A 26,105-nucleotide genomic window follows, 5' to 3' on the forward strand; every position below is an offset into this window, starting at 1 on the left:
AAAAAAAACTAAAACAAATAAGTCATTTGGTGTACATGGCATTGTGTGTTCTTAATATAGCCTATATTTTTAAAAATATCTAAATTCTCTCTCTCTCTCTCTCTCAATTCAATTCAATTCAATTCAATTCAATTCAATTCAATGGTGCTTTATTGGCATGACTTACAATAGCAGGTGTTGCCAAAGCAATTATACAATACATACATGTATATATACAATGCATCATGAATACATCTCTGTCTCTGTCTCTGTGTCTCTCTCTCTCTCTCTCTCTCTCTCTCTCTCTCTCTCTCTCTCTCTCTCTCTCTCTCTCTCTTTTTCTCTCCAGGCTGGGGGGCAGGAGGGGGCTGAATGCACTTACAAAGCCAGTGAGTTTTGTAATCCAGCCTCCCAAACCTGATTGCAGTTTTTTGTTTCTTCCGGCAGATTGCAAAGTTGCGTCAGCAACTTCAGCGCAGCAAACACAGCAGCCGACACCACCGCGACAAAGACCGTCAGTCTCCTTTCCATGGCAACCACGCGGCTATCAACCAATCGCAGGTGAGAACACAGCACTCTTCTTTGGTGTCATGTTAGCTGTAACCACGGTAATCTGGAATGTCTTCCAGGTAATGATTTCAGTGAGCCTGAGAGAAGCAGGGCCTCTATTGAGGACTATGAACTGTGCAGCCTGGCTATCAGATGTACTGGAGGGATTTGATAACTAGGTCAGGTTTCATACAGCAGATGCTCTGTTGAGCCATTGCAGCATGTTGTGGAAGAGAGCGACTGAAACTTTTTTTTATTTAAAAAAAAAAAATGTATAACTAAGAATAAACATACAGTAGAACCTCAGAGTTAAAAAACACCAAACTTAGGAACTGACCGCTCTACTGAATACCACACTTTCAGCCAGAAGTATGCAATCACTCAACCTGCGTGCAATGCAACCAGGTAAGCACTCCTATAAGTGGTGTGCTGGTCATGAAGAAGATTAAAATTACTTGACCAACAAATCTATCCAGATAGAGGTGAGGCAGATTCCAAAGTAGTATAGGCAATTTTACTAGGAACGTGTGCATTTCAAACAAAGTACAGGTTTTGTTTTTCAAGCCAAATGAAATGACTGATCAAGCTGCACAAATTCATTTTGTTTAAAAACAAGCACTATGTTAACCCAGGTTTTCATGTAAGTTTAAATCTGTGTTTTTGCTGCACTTACGATGTCAATGGTATCTTAAATGTAGCCTTTTTCCATTTATAGTCTAATTTTAAAGACTTTATAACCGTAACAATATGAGTGTTGCATTACTGTCCTGTATCCCTGCATTATTCGCCAGACTGAGGGTGTAGATAGCAGGTGTACACATTTATTAAAACCATTAAAAACAAGAGTTACGGTCATTTCAGACTTACGAACAGACTCCATTCCCAAGGTGCTCGTAACTTCGAGGTTCTACTGTATATATAAAACACAGTTCAATATACGTATCCCTAGTTAGTCAAATAAAAAAGCAAAGAACCAAAAACATTATCATGACAATGAGGAGGAAACCAAGGATTAAAACCTTGGTTATCATTCTAAGCAGTGGTTAAATGGGTGGTACGGGATCTTGTCTGAGATCTGTAGTGTTAGATTATGTTTTTAATATCCTGTTGGCAGTAGTTATTTTCCATGATTTGTTTTATTCATGCAGAACTGATTCCCAATGAACCTTGATGATGATTTTTTTATTTATTATTTATTTGGATTACACATTCAGCAGCCTAGGCCATATCCACTTATCTTGGCTTTTTACACTTGACAGCAAAAGATTAAATGTTTTTTTAGGTTTAATCTGATTTATATTATCTGTGTGCACTGGCAGCCTTAACTGCTTATTAAATGGTCCGAACTGCTCATGCGCCTTTCAAGTGCTTTCTTCTTACTCCGGAAACTGTTGTCCCACTGGTTGTTAATGTCTGGGTGTGGATGTAGGTGTGTTTTAATTTCACCAAATATCACTGCCCTCGTATAGCCTGCGACTGCAAGCCATATAAGTTTTGGCAGTTCTTCTAGCGTGGACTATTTGAAGAAACCTTAAAAAAGCATTTTTGAATAGAAGTTAAAGAGTGTTAACTGTGAGACCAGTTCAAAACGTAATTTACTTACATTGTTCCAAACCATCCGCTAGTTTTACAACACCAGTGCAGCAGCTCAATTGTAAATATTTGTTAATGTTTTTTTTTTTTGTTTTCTTATTTTTTTTCTTCCAAATATTAATTCCCTAAATTAACTAGTATTAAACACGCAAAATAAACTAGTATGAGAAATCTTCTTAAAACTTTAAGATCTGAATAAACTCTTACAGTGACAGGATGCTGCTTTTATCCTGTAAACAAACAGGCATGTATGTATGGGGAATATCTACAAGTCCTTCAGTCATAGGGTCTTTTATTTTTGTATTCATAAAACTGCGGGTTGTTTTTTTGGTCTGATAAATGAGGATAGTTTGTGACCCCATCTTGGCATTTAAATACATACATAAATAAACAAATAAATAAACAACTGGTTTATACTTTAACCTGGAGTGTCTTTAATGGTGGGTCCATTTCAGATTTAAAAATTGACTCAATATTTTAGAAGATTACCTTAAAGTCACAATGTTATCAGTATAGCAAAAACAACTTTTCTGAGCTATAAAATGGCATAGAGAAGCCATGTAAAACTACCTGTTGCTGCAAGTAGTAGCGGAAGCATTTTTGTTCACACAGTGATAAAGTGGCAGGCTGGTTTTAAGGGGGAATTGAAGCTTGTGTCCCTACAGTTTAAACTACCCTTGGCGATAATGTGCACAGAAGACTAAACTGTGGGAGAATACAAATATTCAGTCTAAGGCATAACAGTGTTTTTTAGTTTAAAGTGGAACATGCTTAAGAGGCACTGCAGTTTTAAATCAAGAGTGCGTGGGAGGGAGCCAAGTGTGGGAAACTGTCTTGCTTAATTGGACTTTTTCCCAATTTATCTTAATTCATCCTAGTATTCAGACTCCCCATCCCAGGTCACAACCATGTAAGGTCATTGTCTCCCTGGGTCCAGACCTGCCACTGGCAATGTATCCCTAGATGGTTCCTTTTACTGTACTGTATTGTGTGTGACCCATGTCACCTTGGTAAGGCTCACAAAGAAAATCCTTACGGCATGCCACTGCCCCTGTGTCAAATGCAAATGTTTTAAAAGATTCACTTTAAGATAGTCATGGGTGTGTGTGTGCTTTATCACTTTTGTGTACAGTTAGGCCTCTAAAGTAGTCGGTGCTGGGTTTCATATGAAGCTGATAACGACCCAGTTCCACAGCAGGTCACATAGAAACTAGAAATCCTTGTTTACACCTTATTATTCAGCTTCCAAAAGGGCAGTGAGTTTCCATGTGACAAAAATAACCCATTCAGACAGAGAGTGAGAAGTATAAGGCTGACAAAACAGCATGTCTTCCCCTTGACTGGTTAAACATAATTAAATACCTTTGGTCCACATAACCCTACAAATTGCATTTTTGCTACCCACTATTTGCCATTTGAACAGCTGCCTCTTTACCAGACTGCAGTTATTACCCATCTAGGTCAGGGTTGAGCTACATAAGGGTTGCAGTGTATCTGCAACTGGCTGCCTACATCACACTGTACCTGATCTGTGGTTTAAACAGAGATCTTCAGTCACCAGTGCTCTCAATCTACTGCTTTACACAAGGGGAATATTTATTGAAAGGAGAGAAAAATTAATTAAATGCCTTCTAGAAAAGGGGAAAAAATGTAAAGCCCAATTTTGTACTTCAGTAGACTTCACATTTAACTTTGTCACATACCAAGATCAGAATACATTTTAGAAAAGCAGGCATCCCCATAGTAAAACCACTTTCAATATCATGTCATAAAAAAATAAGAGATTATATGTCCATGTGCTGGTGATCTTAACCTTTTGGCCTAATAGGTCGCTACTGTATATTGCCCAGTATTTGCTTCCACAGTGGCTTGCATACTTCAGATGACACACTAGATACACAATAGTTTTGTTTTAGTGGTACTACTGGGTGTATAGACATTACACTATATTAAGTACCTGCATTTTTAAAACCTTGTCTGTAAATCAAGAGTTGCTGTAGCTTAGTTGTTGGTGCTGTGGACCAGGCCATTCCAGTTACAATTCTCAGATCAACCATTGACCTTCAAGGCAAGTCACCTCAATGTCTCAAATTGCCCAGCTGTAAAGTTGTATCCAGCAGAATGCTGTTGTTAATGAAACATGGCACATCCGTTTTGCTGGTTCCTGTAAATTAATTTATTAAACATTGCACACTTAAAAAGCAACACATTTTCAATTTGGTGGGCTTACATGCAGGTGTATTCAACTTTAGAAGCCCTTTCATGTGTGATTGTTTGTTTTATGTATGCTAGGTGGAGTAACCAAGGAGACTTGATGTAATGCACTCTTCTGATTTCCAAAGAGGCACTTCAGAACATTTTGAGTAAAATAAAATTAGAGATTCATAAATGGCGACTTGCCTGCTGAGGTGCAAACATGACACAGAACAGGAAGGCAGTGTTTACAGTATATTTTCTTTATGATCTATAATCGCCTTTTTGAGCCTAAAAATGAATCTTCTTGAGGCACTAGGCAGGGTTTTTTTATATCTGTATTCAGACACAGTGTATTAACTGCTATTCTGTTCTATGTGCAAACATTAATGGTGATTTCCTGCTTGGTGCAATTACTTGACATATACTGTATGTAGTTGTTCATTTTGAAAAAGTATAACTTTGTTTTAATGGCTTTGTTAATAGTACTTCAATATTAATATTAATACAAACCATTCCAGTGAAATGCTCTGTCTCTACATGTCTGCTATATGTATTTCTATTCAGTTTTTCCTAAATGCAGCCAACTCCAATAGCTCTCTTGCACTCATAATCTGTAGGAACAATGGACAGGCAATTGCCTGTTTTTGTCTTTTGAATGGGCTGGCAGGTGTTGACTTTCTGTTGGTTCTTATGTATACTTCCAAATGTGCCTCCTTGCCCTACAGCTTTCAGCGTGGCTGTGGGTCTGTAGCATCTCCAGACCTTATGAAACAATCTTGAAACAGCAGGTTATTTAGCATGTTTACACTCTGTTATACTGTACTGTAGTTCCTACATGCAGTGCTACTCTTTTCCAAGGTTTTACTTACACTTCTTTGCAGTTGCACAAAAAGTATAGCCTGAATGTGTGTGTGTTTTATTACCATATGCAAAACCTTTTTTATTAATTATTTATCTTGTAATTGGAAAAAATAATGGGTACTGATACCCTCTCTTTTAAAATGTGTAACCTAAAAAGGATTATGTCAAATGCACTGCTTTTATTTCAACATCTGGGTGTCGTACTGCATTGGAATTTGAGGCACATTATAGCGGGAAAGAATAATGCACAATGTCCTCATTGTTTTAACCTGTTACACTGTATGTTGAATAAGAAACTGGAGTGTGTGCAGAAAGCAAGTGGCAGTGGCACAGAGTCTGGTGCTGTGCTGCTGTGGCAGTTTAGAGCGAGGGGGTAGAGAGGAAAAGAAATGTTCATTGATGTTCTTTATTGTGGGCAGGACCTTCACAAAGGGATTAGTGGTCTGTTATCATTGTCATTTGTTACCCTTGACATCTCTGTACATAGGTAAGACATGCTGTACTGTTTGGACATGTACCGTAAGAGACTGAAAACATTAGAGGCAGGCTTTGGTCCTCAGCTACCCAGCAAACTTGCATTCGGTTTGCAACCAACATACAGTGCTGGTATTTGACCTTACTGGAAACTTGATTGATTTTTTCTGTATTTAAATATTTATTTTTTCAAATCTACAGTACTTTAGACTACTTTTATTTCTCATTTTATGTATTTATTTAACATCAATCAGATGGATGTCATTTTGGTTGCATTTGGGTATGGTATTAGTATATTTGCATGAAGGAGGTTATTCCACTTGACATACTGCATGTTATTACGTTTTACTTGCTTTTTTACGTCATCTTTAAAAATTGTGGTACATTATGTAAGAACAAAATGTATTTATGGATTTAAGGTCTTTTTTAGTCACGGTAAGTAAATATTTTAGTCTTAATTTATTTTTTCAGTAAAGAGTTAGGGTACCAGTATATTGCCGGTAAAGACCTTGGGTGTTTCAGTAGGGAGGTTTTTGCAAACAGTTGAATTGTCATCATTGATAAAGCAATAAAAAATAACTTGGAAATGTGGTGTCTATTTCTTACGATCAAGGTAATTAAACATTAACCTCAAGCACATTAACCTCAAGCAACAGGTTCAATCCTTTTTTTTTTTTTCGCTGGTTAGTTTAATACGTTTTATATGGAGCTGTTGGGATTAGTCCAGTATCTTGACAGAGCCCTCTCTTTTGAATCTTTAGAGGATTGTACAGTGAGGGGACACCCCCGGTCGACTCAGAGAAGGCAGATGGTGGGCAACTGGCAGAGGACTTGGCCCTGCGGAGAATGACACGCATGAAAAATGGCTCAGCAAGTGCAGCCACTCATTAAACAAACCCATTTGTGCAAAACAAAACTAAATAGAGCCGCTTTGCACTCTGAGAAAAGAAAAGGAGCTCTTGCTTTGAAGGATGGGGTGTTTGGTCATCTGGGCCAGGTGCTGAAGAGGGAATCTCATTTGGGTTTATAAAAGACTTTAGAAAAGGCACCCATGAATACAGTATGTGAACAAAACAGAGCGTGGTCAACTACTAAACTTTTTTTCTTTATCTTCAGCTCACAAAAAAGCTTTCAACGGTTTTTGGCCGTTGTAGGTGAATACCTACCAATCAAATTAAATGCTTTTTGTGTCGTAGATATATTATAATTTAATCCAACGTAACACGCATTATTGCAAGTGCAGAGCAGGATATTCAGTACAGTACATTACGGCAAGCCACTTCCAATTTTACAATAGTGTGTTGAAGATTGTAAACCAATTGAGTTGATCATGGAATAGTATGGCATTGGTCAGCCTAAAGCAAAACTTTAACTTGCCCAAGTCTGTTAGTCCAAACAGCATGTTCTGTTTAATTTACAGGTCCATATAGTTACACAAAACAAAATTGTATTTTTAAAGCTTATGATATCCAAACCTGCCCCCCTTGACAGTATCAGCTGCACCTTTTTACTTAACACAGGAGGCTTTGGAGGGAAGAGAGAAAAAAAAAACTGGCTTCATAATCTTGGCAATCTAAAAAAGAATTGTTAAATTGAAGCCCTGAGAGCTAGGACTTTATTCCCTTGTCCGACTGCCAGAAGATCATTTACTTGATCTTAGAAAGCATGAATGACACTCCTATTTACCAGGAGGCTGGGTGCTCCAATGGGAGCGACCCGCTTTGCGTGAGTCTTTTAAAAAGGGGATAACATTGATCTAAACAGTAACAAAAGCCTCTTGCAACCTCTGTGGCAGTCATTGCTTGGCATCAGTGGTTATGGATGGTGCTTTTATGTACAGAGAACGAGGCAGCCGCAAACTGCACTAATTGCAAAAGGTGAAGGGAAACGGCTGGAATTTAACATTTAACACAGGCATCAAGGCCATTACCCTGTACCCCCCCCCCCCCCCCCCCCCCCCAGCACAAAAGAGATAATAAATTCTATTTGGTGCTGGCTGTGACTGCAGTATCATCTATATAACTCTTACCATGCAGACTACTCATTGAGATCAAATGTTAAGCAAGTACTTCTTTTAGTGTAGGGGTCAAAACTTTTTGTATGTGCTGTTATGTAATGTTTTCCTTGTGGCTTGATGATGAAAAAAGCTTACAATTCAGTTGATTTGGTCCAACCTCTGTTTTAAAAAAAAGTTACAATAAATAGATTAAACCTGTAACCCATGCCAAGTTTATAGCAGTAGAGGATTGAATGCCTGTTTTTTTTACAAATGGATTACAATACAGACTAAAAGATTTTTAATTATTTGTTTTTCATTTCCATACAAGGCCAGTGGAGTGCAATGTGGTGTATGACCTGTGGCGTTAATAATTTTTATTTCGGCAGCCAATGATTAACTAGTAGACTTGTTAAAGGACTGATTCCATTTATCTGCACTGATAGAGCATAATTAGACCATGTGTTATGCAATCAAGTGACTCCTCCTTGACATCTGGTTGTAGTAAAGCATGAGGAGAACCACGCATAACCAGTTACACTGTAGCATTTATCTTTCTTTCCTAAGCCTACTTGACCTCATAATATACACCTTCCAGATCCCTCCATCTTGGATGTGGTGTTCTTCAGTCTGCAGGAAAAATGATAGCTAGGGTTTGGGTCTACTGTGTGTCTGGAAATAAGCCTAAGAAAGGATAGGTGGGGACATTGCATAGACAACTGTTTAAAAATCACACAAACTGCATTTAATTATTTCTGTTAAAGTCATTAGCCCACATACAATGCAGTATCTGCTTTGATCTTATGGGTTTGTAAAGACAGACAGGAGCAGTGTTGCATATAAGAAAATAGATTTTTGAGCTAGCACAGCATGGTAAAAAACTTTTGGAACTTCTCTCAATAATGATGACCGAATACATTAAAATCTGCTTATTAAATGCATTGACCCGACCTACAGAATCCTATGACTTTTCTCTTTCATAAGACTGGTTTTGTGTTTTACGCATCTGGAAAATGATTCAGTCCATCTCTCTGCGATTGAAAAGAGGAAATAAGGCAAGCTGTTTAATTTTCTGCATTTTATGGGACCGCATTTTCTGTTTTGACAGATTTATAATGATGTTGTTTTAGCAATGTAGATTAGGACCCACCGTCATGTGTGCTTTAAAAATGTCATGGGAGAATGGCTGTTTTTAATCGCTCCTTGTGGTGTGAAACTCCTTGTATATTCTGGATTCTGAATCAGTTTTGTGGCCAACATTTATTGACTGGATTTCTTGACCTTTGCATGCACTGTATTGGGATTTGAAAGACATTTTTATACTGTAGAAATGTGTATATCCTGCAATATATCCCCCCCATCTTATATTTCAACTGTATACATCTCTAATTTAGGAGCATCAAAGCTCTTAGTTGCACTGGCAGAATATTAAAAAATAATTCATATATTACATAAAATACTTCAGTATCTAGTGGTGATCTGCATTATTTTTAATTAACCAAGCAATATAAAATACACATTTTATAAATAAAATAAAAAAGTAACTAATACAGGGACTAATCAAGCTCTTTGAGTTTTTAAATGATGAATATATCTTTACAAGTCCAACTACACACCTTATCTTGGCTTGACCACAGTATGTACTCCTAGGGAATTGTAGGAAGCTTAATATTTCTTAAATAACAGTGAACTGCTAACCCCTAGAGGAGCTGTAACAGAAGTTACTAAAGACTGCTTTGTGCATCCAAGTGCAATCTGCTCCCATCATTTAGAAAACACTGTTTACTCAGTGTCTGAGCACAACCCTGACTCTGAGGTCCAGGGAAAACCTAAAAACTGTAGACTGCTTGTGCAGTCTACGAAAAATAACACTAAACACAGCAGACTAGTTAATCAGGCCCGAAGTCCATAATTTGTGTATGCCTTTCCATATTTAAAACACTGACATTTTTTAATTAGGTGACTGAAAATTAGAAGTGATGATGGAGTAAAATGTGAACTGTTCCTGCCTGACTGTCTCACACATGGTGTTCTTAAATGCCTTGATACTTCTAGACCCTTTAGATTGCACTCGGTATTTTAACCAATCTTTCAGTTACTTAATTGAACTAATTATTGGCTTAATTAGTCAGGTGTTCCAGATCTTTAGTCACTGATGATGTAAAGACACCTATAAAACCTGCTGGATAGGGGCTGTCCAGGACCAGGGTTGGAGGCTCCTGCTGTAGATGAATGTACTCCAAGATTATGAAGGCCCTATGGGTGTGCACTGGTTTGTTCTTGAAACCACCCTGAGGTTGGAAACTACACATAATTCTATTACAAGTTACAATCTGTGAGATGAAATCATGCAAATTCTGAACAGTCGTCACGACCTGTCTGGTGTTGCCTACAGCAACCCTCCACAAGTTATTCCTCACACCACCTAGTGTTCACAAATCACATGTCTGGCAGGTAACAGTAGTCTGTGATTTCTTTCTTTCTTTCTTTCTTTCTTTCTTTCTTTCTTTCTTTCTTTCTTTCTTTCTTTCTTTCTTTCTTTCTTTCTTTCTTTCTTTCTTTCTTTCTTTCTTTCTTTCTTTCTTTCTTTCTTTCTTTCTTTCTTTCTTTCTTTCTTTCTTTCTTTCTTTCTTTCTTTCTTTCTTTCTTTCCCCATACACCAGCTGTAAAGAGGCCTTAACTGCTGTGCTAGTGACCAGACACGTTTCTGCCCATTGATATCCTGAGAAACGTCATGAAGTCACATCAGAATTCTATCAAACACATTAAAGTGGCTAGTAGGTTTGGTTGCCCTTTTAGTGTGTACTGCAGGGGGTTTATGGAATTAGATGCAGTATTTCCACAGTCAAATGTTCTCCAGTTATTTCACTTACTGATTTTGCAACACCAACAGGGCTCCTCATTACTGATAAATGAATAATGATAAATAACGTAGAACAGCATCTAGCATTATTACAATCAAATACGATCTAGCATGTTCTTGCCATGCCACCTTAAATCATGTCGACATCTGATGTCCAGAATGTCAATTTAATGATTGATTGAAAGATCTGGGGTAAGAGTCAGTTTTTTTCTACGTCAAACATAAGCACAATATAAAAATACAATTAAAAAAGAAACATTACAAATGTAGTTACAATTTCAGATCTTTAAGGTTATCACACAGCTGTTGTTTACATGTAGGAGCACCTACCAAAGAGTTTATTTCTATTTCATACTCTCCAGGTAAAGCTTAGCGAGTGGTTATGATTAGCTGTCTACAAGTAGCAGCTGCCCTTTAGGTCAAAGCTGTAAAGTTGTTCCATAGGAAAAGAAGATTTTGGACAGGTTCCCCTAGTAATTTGCAGCCTGGTTGATAAACCGGTCCTGACTCCATTACACGGTACTAATATCAATGTATTATTCTGTGAGACAAAGAAAGGACAACCTCACTTACTGTATAGTGTCAAGTGTAGACTGGTCACTGAATGAACACAAAGTTGTTGTTTGAATTATATTGTTCTGGTGCTTTAGTTGATTCTGTATCCGAACCACATCGCAGTGGTTAAGGCCTGTGTCCTAAGCTTTCTTTTCCACTACATATTAAAATCAAAAAAGGTAAGTAGAGGTAAGTTTTTATCCAAGTAGTTGGCTACTAGGATAAATACTGTAAATGCGTTTTATTTCTGTACATCAGTGTACCTTTTGGTACTGTAGACTGCATAGTTAGAATTGATTCTTTGTACCGGGTACACATGCTTATTGAATTGAAAATTCCTTTTAAAATTATTTAAGAACTTGGAAAACCAAGCTCTTGACATATTTTAGATTCTTTTTGATCTCAGCTCGCTTCCTACGCTTGTTAGAAAAGCTTGGCCAGTGGGAATTCTGTGACAAAATAGAAAAAATAAACACTAAATCAGAAATAGATAGAAACACTTGCTGATATGTTATTAGAAGATAAGTTTTATAAACCTGGTTTCCAGATGTTATCCAGTGGTTTTCAGTTGGTTATTGTAGCACTGCTGCAGTATCACAGTGTCAGTGTGGTTTTATGCAAATATAGTGCAGTACATTTAAAAGAATACACAGTTTTACTTGTGTTAATTTACATTTAAACGTTTAAGTATGACTTTGTTTGATAAAGGAGAGGTCATCTTTAAATATCAGATTTTTATGCATAATAATATATAAGGGTAACAGCTAACAACAAAAAAAATCTGTGGTTTCTCAAATAGTCAGACAAAATGAGGTTTAGAAATAAAAAGCTGTGTTTTAGAAATAAACACAACTAACCTTATAACCTGTTCTTCAACAATGTTGCACACCTGAAAATATAGTGGTCAGTGTTTTCATACCAGCCACTCGAACTGTGATACTTTTACTGAATCTTCTAGGTGAAAGATTTGTATTATTTTTTTTTTATCCTGAAGCCCTAGTGATTGTAGAGGGTGTTAGTCCAGGATACAAACTCATGTGGTACTACTGAAGAGGAATCAATCGCACAAATTAAAGGTGTTGGAACTACAGATTAAACTTGTGCCTACATTTTGAAACGTGCCGACATGCAAGACTCACATATACACATACACACACTTTTCTCTGATTCAAATGCCCAGAAACACACAAAATAGTCAGACTCTCTCTCTCTCTCACACACCCTACAGTATGCTGTTAGTTTAAATACCAGTGTCCTCCCTCCCTAAGGACTTGAACCTTTGACCTTGTGTTAATATGCTGCTTACAGAGCAGTCAGCACCAAATATTCCTTACCATTCTTGAGTATGGAAAGACAATTAAAGCTGCACTACATGTAAATATATTTTCTTGCAAAGGGTCTGAGGAGCCCTGAGAGGCCCTGTTTTCTGAGGCACAAAAGACTTCAATCCTGCAATTCCATATCCCCCCTTGCTCAACCAGTAATTCGATGCAGGCTTCTGCTGGGTCGCTTATAGCTCTTCTACAGGGTGTGCTTTTCCTCAAGACAACATAGACGTGACCTCTTGGCCTTATACAGCAGAGACCCATAACTGTGTTGTTACCAAACACGTCTGTCCTGCCAGTAAAAACAAATAACTGTGGCCCATATTTATCAAGGTCTTCACACCAAAGTTCAATTGAAAGGGATTGATCAAACTGTTACCATTGCAAAATTGGTTGTACCAAACAACATTTAACAGTTAAAATAACTCTAGAGTTGCTTCTTTACTATCTTAGTCCTTTGTTTGGAACTGCAGACTGTTTGACTGATTAACATGAGCTGTAAAATGTACAGTGGTATGTGCAACAATGTATAAATAAAGAGTGCCAGACACTGTCATGAGTGCAGTCTTAATTCAATTACTGTAGCGTTTATTTCAAATGTACTCTACATTGTAGACTATATCAATATGGATTTAGGAAGAAACAAGTTATTGGTTTCAGAAAGGTTTGATGGCGTCTTCAAATTGTGATCTTGACATCTAGTGCTGTTTTGAGTTGAAAATGTAGGCCTACTCAAACATAAATTGCACATTTGCATTGTCCTTTCTAACAAGCCTTACCATAGGGTGGTAAAGTAATTAAAACATAAAAAATGATAATAATAATTTGTAAACAGCGGGCTAGATTCTCAAAGCTATTTACTCCAAATTGCCATTAGTGCATTTTGTTTTCTGTATGACTTGCAGTTGCTGGAAAATCTGTATCAGAGAGTTTATCTTCTAGAGAGCACTGCATAACCAAAACCAAAAGCCATTAGCTTTAAAGTTTCACAAGCTAGTGTCTTTCTGAAATTCCTGTCTGAGGTTTTATTAACTTCAGTATATTCTTTCTTTTAATATTACCTTGGCAGGCAACCAGTGAACAAAATAGTAGTGTTCACTTAAACTTCCCTGACAGTTGTAGATCGGTAATCGGTTAAATTCACAACGTCCCTGTCCAGTGTTATGTCACCTGAATTAAGTCCTCTAAACCAATTTAGTACCCTATAATCTTGTAAATAGCTCAGGCACGATCTTCTTTGGACCAATACTGTATTGAGCTTACCCAATAAAACATGCAGATACAGTAACTCTAATGATGGATCTGTACAAAAACAATGTCCTCCAGTATTTGGCAATGTGTATCCACTGGTACTATTGGACTGCTGCTTGGTTCTGGACAATTCTAAACTAGTAATAACTTTTTTGTTGATTTCTTTAGTTGTTAAACAAATAATAATAAGGCATATCTGGCTGTAGGTCTTGGCTAAAGTATTGTGTATGCAAGGCCATGGAATTACTTGTATAAGCAATACCGTAAATTCAGTGTCTATTTCTTAAGTATGGCCCTGTTCCACACACACACACACATCCTCACTCAGAATCTGCCCCTTGTCAGGATTTTCAACCAAGCATAATATTTTACCCCAGTAAAACTGAAAATAAAAAGTAAAAATACATCTACCAAGTTACTGCGACCTACCGATTTTGCTGACATAACTCCCTGTGCGTCTGCATCCTAAACTGGGTGTGGAGAGGAAGGCGCCTATCCCTTATGAATTATGCATCCCGAAGTACTCTCCCACCCTGTTGATACAAGTTTCTTGAAGAGCATAACAAAGAGTTATCAAACTGGAGTGACACCCGTCCATGGGACTGACACACTGAGATTGCCACCAGTCAGTTGTTGAGAAGGAAGGACCCTTTTGTGCATTTCAATATGCTACTGGTTCATGACTCAGTGGCCTATGCAGGATTTACAGCAACTCACCCTGAGTTAATCTTAAACATTTGTAATTAAAAAAAAAAAAAAAAAGGGGGGGTTTATATGTACCACCCCTTATAAAAGTTTACCACAGTAACTTTGCAGTTTTCCAGTGGTTACACTTTGTATTTTTCATGTTTTTTAGTTTACTTTACCATACCTCTTTGTGCTTTACAATGCTTACCTCTGCTTTACCATGGTTTATTAGTTTGCTTTGAGTTTACTATGGGAAACTTTTATAAGGGGTTGGCCCAACTCCACAGGTCTGTAAATACTGTACTTTTTACTCCGATGTCAAACCTTCAGTGCCTAAACTATAGCTGCTGAATGAACAACATCTCCTTTTTTCCCCCCATTTACTAAGATTCAACACTTTAGAAAACCTTCCCCTCTGGAATAATTTTAAAGGTATTCATTTTGATCTTGAGCCATTGCTGCAGTGCTATAAGTGTCCTTGTGATGTGACACACCTGCTGTAAAATGTAATTGGCATTTTTTGCCCTCATAGGAAAGTTCCAGCATGTCTTTAACTGAAACAGCAACCTTTGCTGCACATTTCAATTTTCAACCTCATGGCAGTATTGCTCCCTCTAGTGGGCATTATGATATGCACAATGCATCACTTAAACTAGTTTTTCCACATCTCCACACATTCTGCAATAATAGGGATGGCTGACACTGGAACTACATACAATTACATTAATTGTAAAACAATGCACGTCTATTTCTGCCATTTTTTACATAATTTGTCCTTCCTGCTATTCAGACTGTATACTGAAAACATACATTGTTATTGTCCGCATGTGGTTTCTGGTTAACAGTCAAAAGGTTAAGGTATTAATACTTTTTTTTTGTGAAGCATGCACAGTGTTTAAAACTTTTGAATTTGAAATGCAGCCGTTGTAAAAATGAATATAGATAGATAGATAGATAGATAGATTTTAACTGTTGACTTTCACATATATTGTTCAGGATTGATATTGATGGGCATCAGGCTGCAGAATCGGTGTTTGTATTCAGAGACATATCTGCATGGTACCTACAGCCGGATTCATGTTGCACACTTAATGTCTTATGTGTTTCAATAATCTGTAGCAGTTTTCTTGTCTCAAAGGTCAATGCATTGTTGCATAAAACAGGTAGTACACCCAGGGAAAAAGTATAAATAAATTGTCAAAACATCCACAAAGATTATTTGTAAAGTAAATGAAACATCCTATGAACATACAGTCTTAGTGGATTGGAGAGACTTCAATAATACCTTTTAAGAGTACAATATTTAAACAACAACATAAAACAAGTCAATGAAAAGGTATTACTGGGCTGGAGTAATAACTCCAAAGGTGAAAGCAGAGGACACACTGCAGTTGGTCATTAACAAGCCTGTAAAAGACAGGTCCTATGAGAACCAGCATTTCCCTCTTGATGGGAGTATAGTACAGCACTTTTAAATTTGTATTTCTTGTGGTTGAGTGTATCCGCCCCCCCCCCCCCCCCCCTTCCATTCCTTTTCCATTAGGTGTGATTCTGCACTTTACAAATCAATGCTAATTTAATCACCTCCACAGCTTTTAAGAACGGGATCAGTTAAATGTTCACTGTGATTTACTGATATTGAATGGGTACTGAAATAAAATACATAGGGCAGAAGAAGAAAGATTAAACACTGCTGATGTTTTCCTTTTTGAATGCAGCTATTTTAAGAACTCAATACATCTGTAGGTCAATCAATATTATCCATTACCAGATGTTGGCTTCTGGGTGCTTATAACATCAATGTAATGTCAAATAAGACCCAATTTAAAGGTTGCATTATATTGTATTTGTTAAGTGCTGTACTAGTCACTGTTGCAGAAAGTTTGAATAAGTTTGGATTAAGTTTAGGGTATCACTGCATTGATTAAAATAATTGTATTGATTTGTCTAATGCGATAACTCCCACAACAGCACAGGTTTTTATTTTTTGGTATGCCAGAGAATAGCTTAATGGTCATTTTAAAGTTGGGTTAACACAGGAAAGTATGATGAGTAGAATCCATTAAAATGATTATAATAGGGGTCAAGGGTCTGTTGTGATGGACCAGCAATCTCAGTGTTCCAGTTCAGCAAGGAACTCAATGCACCTACATTATCCTCTCTTCTGTAAGACAGGCCAAGAACAAGCTGACCTCAATTTAAATAAGAAACTTTCCTCAGATTTGGGATGTTTACTGTACAGTAACTCTTTGTACCTCACACTGGGTTTGCTGAACGTATTCATCTATTACTTCAAACACTGTTGTAAAGATTACGTGTAGCCAAATGTTTTGACTGTTCAAATATGTTTTTAAACTAATAAACCAGGTTGGCTTATTGCATCTTTGGAATCCTCTCAAATTGTAAACCATTTATTTTTTTTACTTCGAATACATACCATACATAATTCAAAAGCAACTGAGGCAGTTAATTTTGACAAATGTATTTCAATTCAGTATGCAAGTTCCAAAGCAGAGCAATATAAATCAAGCTACAAAGAAATTGGCCTTTGAAAGCTGTGTTTGAATTCAAGCATTGGCTACCTGTGATATATGGAGGAGTTGGGTGAACCTGGCAGAAAACTTAACCTGGCTACCATTGCCTGGAAATAATAAAACATTTTATGTTATGTGTTTTTACGATTTTGTTTATTACAACTTTCTTAGAAATTGCAGTACCCCTCAGAGGGCTTTATAAAGGATTCAGACTGTGGCCCCCCCTCGCACTAAATGGACCCCTGCAGTGCATTAACAGTGCTTTGGGGGGGGGGGATTTGCGGCTGCTGTTGCTTATAATTTTTCATTTGAGATGGTGGTGGTGGTGGTGATGTGTGTCTGTTTGTGGAGGGTGGTGGTGTTGTTGGTCTGGACAGGAGCTAAAGCTTGGGCCGTCTGGCAGACTCCAGCAAGGCACATGGCGCATTGTATTAAACTACTGAAGTAAAACACATAGGGAGGGGGGAAAGACACACACACAGGGACAGAGTGAGAGAGAGAGAGAGAGAGAGAGCAAGCGAGAGGCAGGAGCATTAGAGATGCAGGCTGCATTTTGCTGGTGAAAAACGGCTGAATCTCCAGGCCTCCATTGATATGGAAATGAGGCTCGCAGAGGAGAACGCACTGCCGTGCCGCTCAGAAGCACGCCAGGCAGGAGAAATTTGCATCCCCGGAATGCCAGGATATTGTTCCTCCACATTGTCATCTTGTTAAAGGAGCTGTGAAAAAACAGCGTTCAGAATGACTCGCAGCGGGCTGTCAGGCAAGGTGGGGAACGTTATTATAGAGGCTTTTTTTTCTTTTCTTTTTTTCTTCATACTAATACATTTTAATTGCTTTAGAGAAAAATCTGACAGTTGGGAGCTAAGAGGAACATGCAAATGTGTTGCTTTTGTTGGAAGTCTGTTTGTTTCTTAATTATTTATTTAAAGATTTGTTTTGATGGAGTGCTGTGTGACGCTGTGCCTTCAATTTCTCACGTCCTTTTTTGTTTTGTTTTTTTAAATGGTAACATTTTGTTACAATAACTGGAAGAATAATTGATGTCTGCAGTTAAGTGGCGGCTGCAATTAAGGAAAGGCTGGAGAGTGAAAATGTTTATCATTTGTGGAAAATAGCTGGTTATCATAATACAAAATCTGAGCCCTCATCAAAATAGTATTACATAATGGGGTGATCTTCACGGCAGGATGACTGTAATCCTGGATTTCTACAGTAGTAGGAACACAATTGCTTCTTTACAACTGTATATTAGATTATGAAAAGAAATTTAATAAAACTGTCTGGTCATCTCGTTATACTTACTGTATACTGTAGTCAGGGAACTGGTGGAGTTCATTTATTATCTTGCCTTGTTATTACATAAACGAATACTGGGAAAAAATGATGCCAAGATGTTGCCTGTTAGTTGAATGCCTTGTTTATAAAGTAAACAAGAGAAGGTGAAGGTGGAGAGGGTGGTTTAGGGGACTTTTATGTTCCAGCAGTCCGTAGTTACGGAATGTAATATACAATGTTGAAACAGTAGGGGTTTTATTAGTGGCTGCTGTGTTGTTAGAGCTGAGCTGAAATGAGTACTCCTACTGAATCTGGTGGTAGGTTTTTACAGATGTTTACAGAACAGAAGCCTGGCCTGTGCTCTCAACATATTAGTGCATTCTGATGTCAATCCTAATAAAAGGTTACTTAGAGTTATGAGTATGTTGTAAAGTGTGTAGGGAGGATAGTGTTTTTTTTATATATATATATATATATATATATATATATATATATATATATATATATATATATATATATATAATATATACAGTGGGTGGGTCTGTGTTTATTCTCTCAGCAACAGAGGTTAATAGCTTTGACATTTGAACAAATGACAGACCCCCTCTGCAAACCATTGCTGATCAGGAGAGAGCACTGCCTGCAGCAGAGAAGTCGTGGCTCCTGTACTCCAGCGCACCTCTGCCTTTATTCCATTTTATTAGAGGTCACACATTCAGTTCTGCCTCTTGGTCCCCTTGAAAAGTCTCACCAGCACTGCCTGTCCTAATGAGTAACAGAACAACCCCCCTATAGCCAGAATCCCCACCAACACATCCCCCCTCGGGTTCCTTCTCCTACCCCATTAACAGAAGTACTGACAAGTAGTGACCTGGCTTCACTGTCCTTCACTGTGCATCCGTAATGCAAGTACTCAATGTTCACTAAAGGAGCCAGAAGTCACATCAAAGATATGTATAAAACACACACACACACACACACTCATGTGGCTTAGAAGGTAAGATAACAGCAACTCATAATATTGTTCCAGAGCTCTGGTACTGTCGCTGAATGTTCTGTGCTTGAAATTCATGTATTAGGCTCTGCTGTAAAAGTCATTCTACCACATACAAAAACATTGAGATCACTGAAAGTCTGAAATTTCCATGATAGTGCATGTTTCATGTGGATGTTTGGGTCCCTCTAGAAATAAAAACATGAGTAGAAGAAATTGAGTTGTTAACTAGTGCTCTAAGATGGATCTACCTTTACTGTATAGGGCTAAAATCACCCAACAGTCCCTTTTCAAAATAGAGAATGGAGAATACCTGGTAAGTCTGGTAGGAATCTCCTGCTGAGTTATTCTACGTTTAATTGTTCTTCATCCAAATCAGCATGTCTGCTTACTACTTTGGGATTTTTTGCGGGTAATTGGTCACTCAGTTTCATAGTTACAGCTGTACATCTGTAAGTGAGTATAAGCAAGATGGCTACCAATACTTAGTTTAAATTCTGTGAGGCAGCATAGTTATTTAGAATATGTGACAAGGCTCCAACTGTCTGTATCCATCCAATATACAGACAGCTGGAACCTTGCTCAACCAATCGCATTGTTTGTTTCACGTTCCATTACGAGCTCTGTTTTATTTATATAATTAGAGGTCGGCAGATTTACCAAAAAAAATTAATAATTAAATCACATATTTAATGTTTTTGGTGCATGATACATATCTAAACACTATAGAGTACACATACATTTAGTCCCATCAGATCGGTAGACTTGGGTAACCTTTTTCAGTATTGGAAACATCATAATAATAATAATAATAATAATAATAATAATACCTTCATTGCTCATTTCTTGTAAAGATTCCGACATATCTGAATTTTGTTCATCGCGGTTTGACAAGTGTCTGGAAGTTGGCGGGGTATGGGATTTGTAGTTTTTAATGTATGATTAACAGTGGGCAGTGGACACCAATAAACTACATTCCCAGAGTACATTACGATTGAGCTATGAGAGTTTAGATCTGTGTTCTGTGTTTTACCTGGGTTTTCGGGTACCTGTGCCAACCTGTAATAAGTTGATGCAGAATTGATGAGGAAATAAAGGCAGGTTGTCGTGTTAAGTTACTTAAATGGCCCTGTTCTCTTCTGTATTCCAGGCTCCCATTCCAAAGAGCGTTCTGATCCCCATCCCGATTTCCAAGTCAACGGTGTCGAGATTCAGGAACAGCGTGGAGGGCCTCAACCAGGAGATTGAGCGCATAATCATCAAGGAGACTGGGGACAAGGATGAGCAGCTCATTGTAAGTTGTATATAATAACCCTATCCTTTCCACTAGGCGCAAAGCCCTCAGTCGCCTTGTGGTTCTGTCAGTGTATAGTAACGCCTATTTGAACCTAAACAAAATTAAAAAAATTATATATATATTATATATATATATATATATATATATATATATATATATATATATATATATATATATACATATATATATATATATATATATATACACAGCTCTGGAAAAAATTAAGAGACCACTGCAAAATTATCAGTTTCTCTGGTTTTACTATTTATAGGTATGTGTTTGGGTAAAATGAACATTTTTGTTTTATTCTATAAACTACTGACAACATTTCTCCCAAATTCCAAATAAAAATATTGTCATTTAGAGCATTTATTTGCAGAAAATGACAACTGGTCAAAATAACAAAAAAGATGCAGTGTTGTCAGACCTCGAATAATGCAAAGAAAATAAGTTCATATTCATTTTTAAACAACACAATACTAATGTTTTAACTTAGGAAGAGTTCAGAAATCAATATTTGGTGGAATAACCCTGATTTTCAAGCACAGCTTTCATGCGTCTTGGCATGCTCTCCACCAGTCTTTCACATTGATGTTGGGTGACTTTATGCTACTCCTGGCGCAAAAATTCAAGCAGCTCGGCTCTGTTTGATGGCTTGTGACCATCCATCTTCATCTTGATCACATTCCAGAGGTTTTCAATGGGGTTCAGGTCTGGAGATTGGGCTGGCCATGACAGGGTCTTGATCTGGTGGTCCTCCATCCACACCTTGATTGACCTGGCTGTGTGGCATGGAGCATTGTCCTGCTGGAAAAACCAATCCTCAGAGTTGGGGAACATTGTCAGAGCAGAAGGAAGCAAGTTTTCTTCCAGGACAACCTTGTACTTGGCTTGATTCATGCCAAAGCTGCCCGATTCCAGCCTTGCTGAAGCACCCCCAGATCATCACGATCCTCCACCACATTTCACAGTGGGTGCGAGACACTGTGACTTGTAGGCCTCTCCAGGTCTCCGTCTAACCATTAGACGACCCAGGTGTTGGGCAAAGCTGAAAATTGGACTCATCTGGGGGTGCTTCAGCAAGGCTGGAATCGGGCAGATTTGTCTTTGTGAAGGACGCATGAACTTATTTTCTTTGCATTATTCGAGGTCTGACAACACTGCATCTTTTTTGTTATTTTGACCAGTTGTCATTTTCTGCAAATAAATGCTCTAAATGACAATATTTTTATTTGGAATTTGGGAGAAATGTTGTCAGTAGTTTATAGAATAAAACAAAAATGTTCATTTTACCCAAACACATACCTATAAATAGTAAAACCAGAGAAACTGATAATTTTGCAGTGGTCTCTTAATTTTTTCCAGAGCTGTGTGTATATATATGTATAATATATATATATATATATATATATATATATATATATATATATACATATACATATACACACACACACAGTTGTAGTCAAAAGTTTATATATCCCAATGGAGATTTATAATTTCTAGAAATTTCTCAAACAAATAATTAGAGGAAAAGTCTCTTGTAGTAAAAGTTTTGCTTTTGTGGATGAGGGGAAAAAAAGTTACAAGAAATAGATGTATAATTATTTATTTCAGCAATTCTTTTGCAAAACTCCAAAAATGCTAATTCAAAAGTATTCATACCCTGACCAGGAAAATGAAATTAATAGCTAGTTGAGACACCATTCTTCAACGCAAAATTGTTCCAGTTCATTCAAATTCCGAGGACTTCTCTTGTGCACAGCCTTCTTCAACTCATACCAAAGATTCTCAATCAGATTTCGATTGGGACTTTGACTAGGCCATTCCAGAACCTTGATTTTATTCTTCTTTAAGCATTCTGAAGGAGATTTTGATGTGTGCTTTGGATCGTTGTTGTGTGGGAACGTCCTGTTGTGCTTTAAACCAAGTTTTGGAGGGTTTCCGGTGAAAGGCCAATATAATTTGGTATGCTATGGAATCCATTTTACCTTGTACTGGAACTAAATATCCTGTGCCATTAGAGGAAAAACAACCCCATAGAAGGATATTACCACCTCCATGCAGGTATGGTGTTCTCTGCCACACCAGACTTTCTCCAAATGTAACGACTGTCAGCGTGACAAATAGCTCTTTTTTTTTTTTTTTTTTTTTTTTTTTTGTTTCATCACTCCACAAAACCTTTGAACAGAACTCTTCTGTCATTCAAATGCCATTTTGCGAACTTTTTGTCCTTGTGACGTTTTCCTAAGAGTGGCTTTTTCCTTGGCCTGCGACCATGGAGACCTTCACCATGCAACACTCGACCTATGGTTGAAATGGAAACCCCAGTCCCACTTGCAGCCAATTCACTTTGAATATCTTTGGCAGTCAATAGACTTTCCTCACAATTCTTCTACAATTCTTCTAGCTCTTGGTGAAAGAACCGTTTTTCTTCCAGACCGAGGGAACATTGTGACAGTGCCATGAGTCTTGTACTTCTTGATAAGTAGAAACAATAGTTTAAAGTAGGATACTCAAATGCTTGGAAATCTTCTTGTATCCTTCTCCAGCTTTATGACAATAAATAATTTTCTACATAAGGTCTTCAGATAGCTCTCTACTTTTTCCCCATATTGACTTATTGGTAATGACAGCAATCATCCTATGCCTAACCCTTTTATACTCTCTAAGAATGTTCACCTACGATTCAGCATTTTGTACTTTTCTAGAATTAGGTTCTGTATTATCATATTGAAATTTCTAGCACCTTGTAGACAATACTATCATAGCACCTAGAGTATGAATACTTTTGAATTAGCATTTTTGGAGTTTTGCAAAAAAATGTGGTTTTTGTGTTCTTCGTTCTCTTCATTTAAACTTGCTTTCTTTAGAGTCATTATGCAGCAGTTATCCACCAACTCTTAGCCCTGTTCCACTCAAACCACAGAGTATGGGGAATATAATGTCCTAAAATGTCCCACACAGTAGGAGAGTTCAGCCCCCAGACTCACCCATCTCCTCCTACAGCCCCAGGACATCCCGGATGGGCACCGGGCACCGCCCCCCCTGCCGCAGCGCAGCAGCAGCACGCGCAGCATTGACACGCAGACCCCCTCCGGGGTGGATAGGAGCAGCAACAGCAGCAGTCGCTCGCAGTCCATCTCACCCACCTTCTTCACCATCTCCAACGAGGGCAGTGAGGAGAGCCCCTGCTCCGCCGATGACCTGCTCACCGACGGCAGGGAGAAAGGTACCCCAATCAAATCCTAGCTCCTCGGCTACTTCTGTCTTCCAACATGCCTGTTTACAGTACAAGGTTGGCTTCAAGTGCAAAACTGCTCCCCGCCCCGCCCGTCCGTTTCGAGTGGTTCAGTTTATTTCCTAACTACAGTTCGCTGGGTGTGCCAATGATTTAATTAATGTGCATCAGGTCCATAGTAGATCCATGACTGAACTAAATAATTAAAACAAATACATACAAAAACATTTCCTTACAGTATGCTTTATGAACACTAAACACACTCTCATGACAGCCCTGCTCACCTTGACCCACAGTACTTGAGCTCTGCATGTTTTACCACACCTTCTATTAAATTATTCTTTGGTATAATCTTTGCAATGGCTTATCATAAACTGCACTGTACCCTTCTCCTTTATGTTGCAGACTGTGGAAACAGTTCCCCGCTACCCAAGTACGCCTCATCCCCAAAGCCGAACAACAGCTACATGTTCAAACGGGAACCTCCGGAGGGCTGTGAGAGGGTAAAGGTCTTTGAAGAAACACTGTGAGTAGCTCTTAAGAATTCCATTATTCAGGAGGAAGATAAATTGATTTTGTATTGGCACTTTGATCGTAAATTGCTATGAATGTGCAATTTTATAATATGAATCTCACTACCACAATATTGACAGAAAAGGGAATAGGCACCATTAGTGCCACAAGCTAGTTCACCTAGTAACCCCCCCCCCCCCCCCCCTTCTAAAGTCTTAATATAGAAATAATAGTATCAGATACAATTTTTACACATATAATGTACCATAAAGGGTCATTTTATTAACTTTGTGGGAAATATGTATTACATTTTTAAATTAATGCGTGCAAAAACATCTTTAAGGGCAATTTTATCAATGTAATTCTAGTTATTGATTCCAGGGCAATGGGTTAGAAAACCTGTGTTAATACAGACCCCATGGTCTCCTATTGAGTATTTATAATTCCTTCTGAAATGTATTTTAAAAAAACAAAACAACAACAAAAAAAAAACTTTTGTTTTACTCAGCATATGGATCAGCACAGCTTATTCATTCATATATATGTGGTATGTAAGTATAACATTTTGATGACTCAGATATTATTTTGTTGTAGGCCCAGGCAGCTACACGAGATTCCTCCATTCTACTGCCCAGACAAAAACAAAGTGAACTTCATCCCCAAGAGTGGCTCTGCCTTCTGCCTGGTGAGCATCCTCAAACCCCTCCTGCCCACACAGGACTTGACATTCAAGGGCTCTGGCCACGGCCTGATCCCCACAGGCATCATCCCCACTGTGATGCAGCCCATTCCCATGGCAACTGTGCCCAGCAACGGGGAGCAGGAGCGCATCTCCCGCGGGACCAGCACAGCCAGCCAGAAGCCTTTGCTCCCCAGGCACATCGAGGAACCAGAGAACTAAAATACAGCGCCCCCGGCAGGCAGAGCACCAGTACTACACTTCATCAGCATCACCTCTCCTTTCTTAACATGTTGCATATCACTCGACTGAATGTACACCATTTCCAGGCGCTGATACCTGTGGTTTCTTTCTTTTTAACACGTACACTTGCTGGAAGATACTAAGGAAGTAATAAGTGGCTTTAAGTGGATAAAGCATTGGGTTTCTTAAGTAGGAGTACTACATTCAAGTTCCTCAAGCTTAGTGTTGTCCTTAAGAGACTATAGTGTTAAAATAATGTGTATAATCTCCAAAGTGCTTTCAATTAAAAACAAATTGTCGCCTTTTAATCTGTAGACAGGTGAGTTTTGTGTGGCCGATGCAGATCCACATTATAAACACATAAGCATAACAATAGTGTGTAGCGTCTTCAGGTAGGGTTTAAAAAAAATCCCTCTTGTTACAATTTGATCCATTGATGTTGAGGTTGGAAAGTTTTAAACTGAGATGAGGCAAAACATACATGATCATAATTGGCCAGTTAAAAGTCAACAATTCCCTTTGAACCGAAAGCACTCTGCAGAACCTAACGATGTAATTTAAGAGTGTCACTGTGTTCAAATTAAACTTATTATATACACACAGCACAACCTAATTGTGTGATTTAAAAGTTTAACCGGCTTTCAATTGAAATGTGTCGGTTCAGCGAGACCTTAAAGGAAAATTATTCGGAACTGCTGTATTCGTCCCATCCCTAATTAGGGCATTCATTGGATCAGTTTGACTTTGTTTTTGACCTACATATCCCGAATCCTACCAAGGATTGTTTTACAACATCAATTTAGCAACATGGCCAATGTATTAGGAAGAATGGTCTTCATTTAGCAAAATGAAAACTGAGAATTTTTGGAGGATCCTCACTACAGAGAGTAAGGTATTTGCTTTGCTGTGTGTGTTTCTTCAGTCCTGCAATGGATCAGCTGTCACCGCTGGTAACCATATCATTTACTTGCTGGCTTTAAAACAGTACAGAATACCATGA

General features: G+C 38.0%; 1 protein-coding gene across 1 annotated transcript in view; it reads left to right on the forward strand.

Moving 5' to 3' along the window:
- Positions 1 to 25,413, forward strand: part of LOC117411578 (protein FAM117B-like) — a 71,865-nt gene extending 46,452 nt beyond the window's left edge. The window contains exons 4-8 of the mRNA XM_034019233.3: positions 427 to 540; positions 20,286 to 20,429; positions 23,439 to 23,661; positions 24,076 to 24,196; positions 24,778 to 25,413. Coding sequence (XP_033875124.1) covers positions 427 to 540; positions 20,286 to 20,429; positions 23,439 to 23,661; positions 24,076 to 24,196; positions 24,778 to 25,084 — 909 coding nt within the window. The 3' untranslated portion in view covers positions 25,085 to 25,413. The remainder of the gene's footprint in view (positions 1 to 426; positions 541 to 20,285; positions 20,430 to 23,438; positions 23,662 to 24,075; positions 24,197 to 24,777) is intronic.
- Positions 25,414 to 26,105: the final 692 nt, after the last annotated feature.

This window comes from Acipenser ruthenus, chromosome 10, assembly GCF_902713425.1.
Source record: "Acipenser ruthenus chromosome 10, fAciRut3.2 maternal haplotype, whole genome shotgun sequence".
In the NCBI taxonomy this organism is placed as follows: domain Eukaryota; kingdom Metazoa; phylum Chordata; class Actinopteri; order Acipenseriformes; family Acipenseridae; genus Acipenser; species Acipenser ruthenus.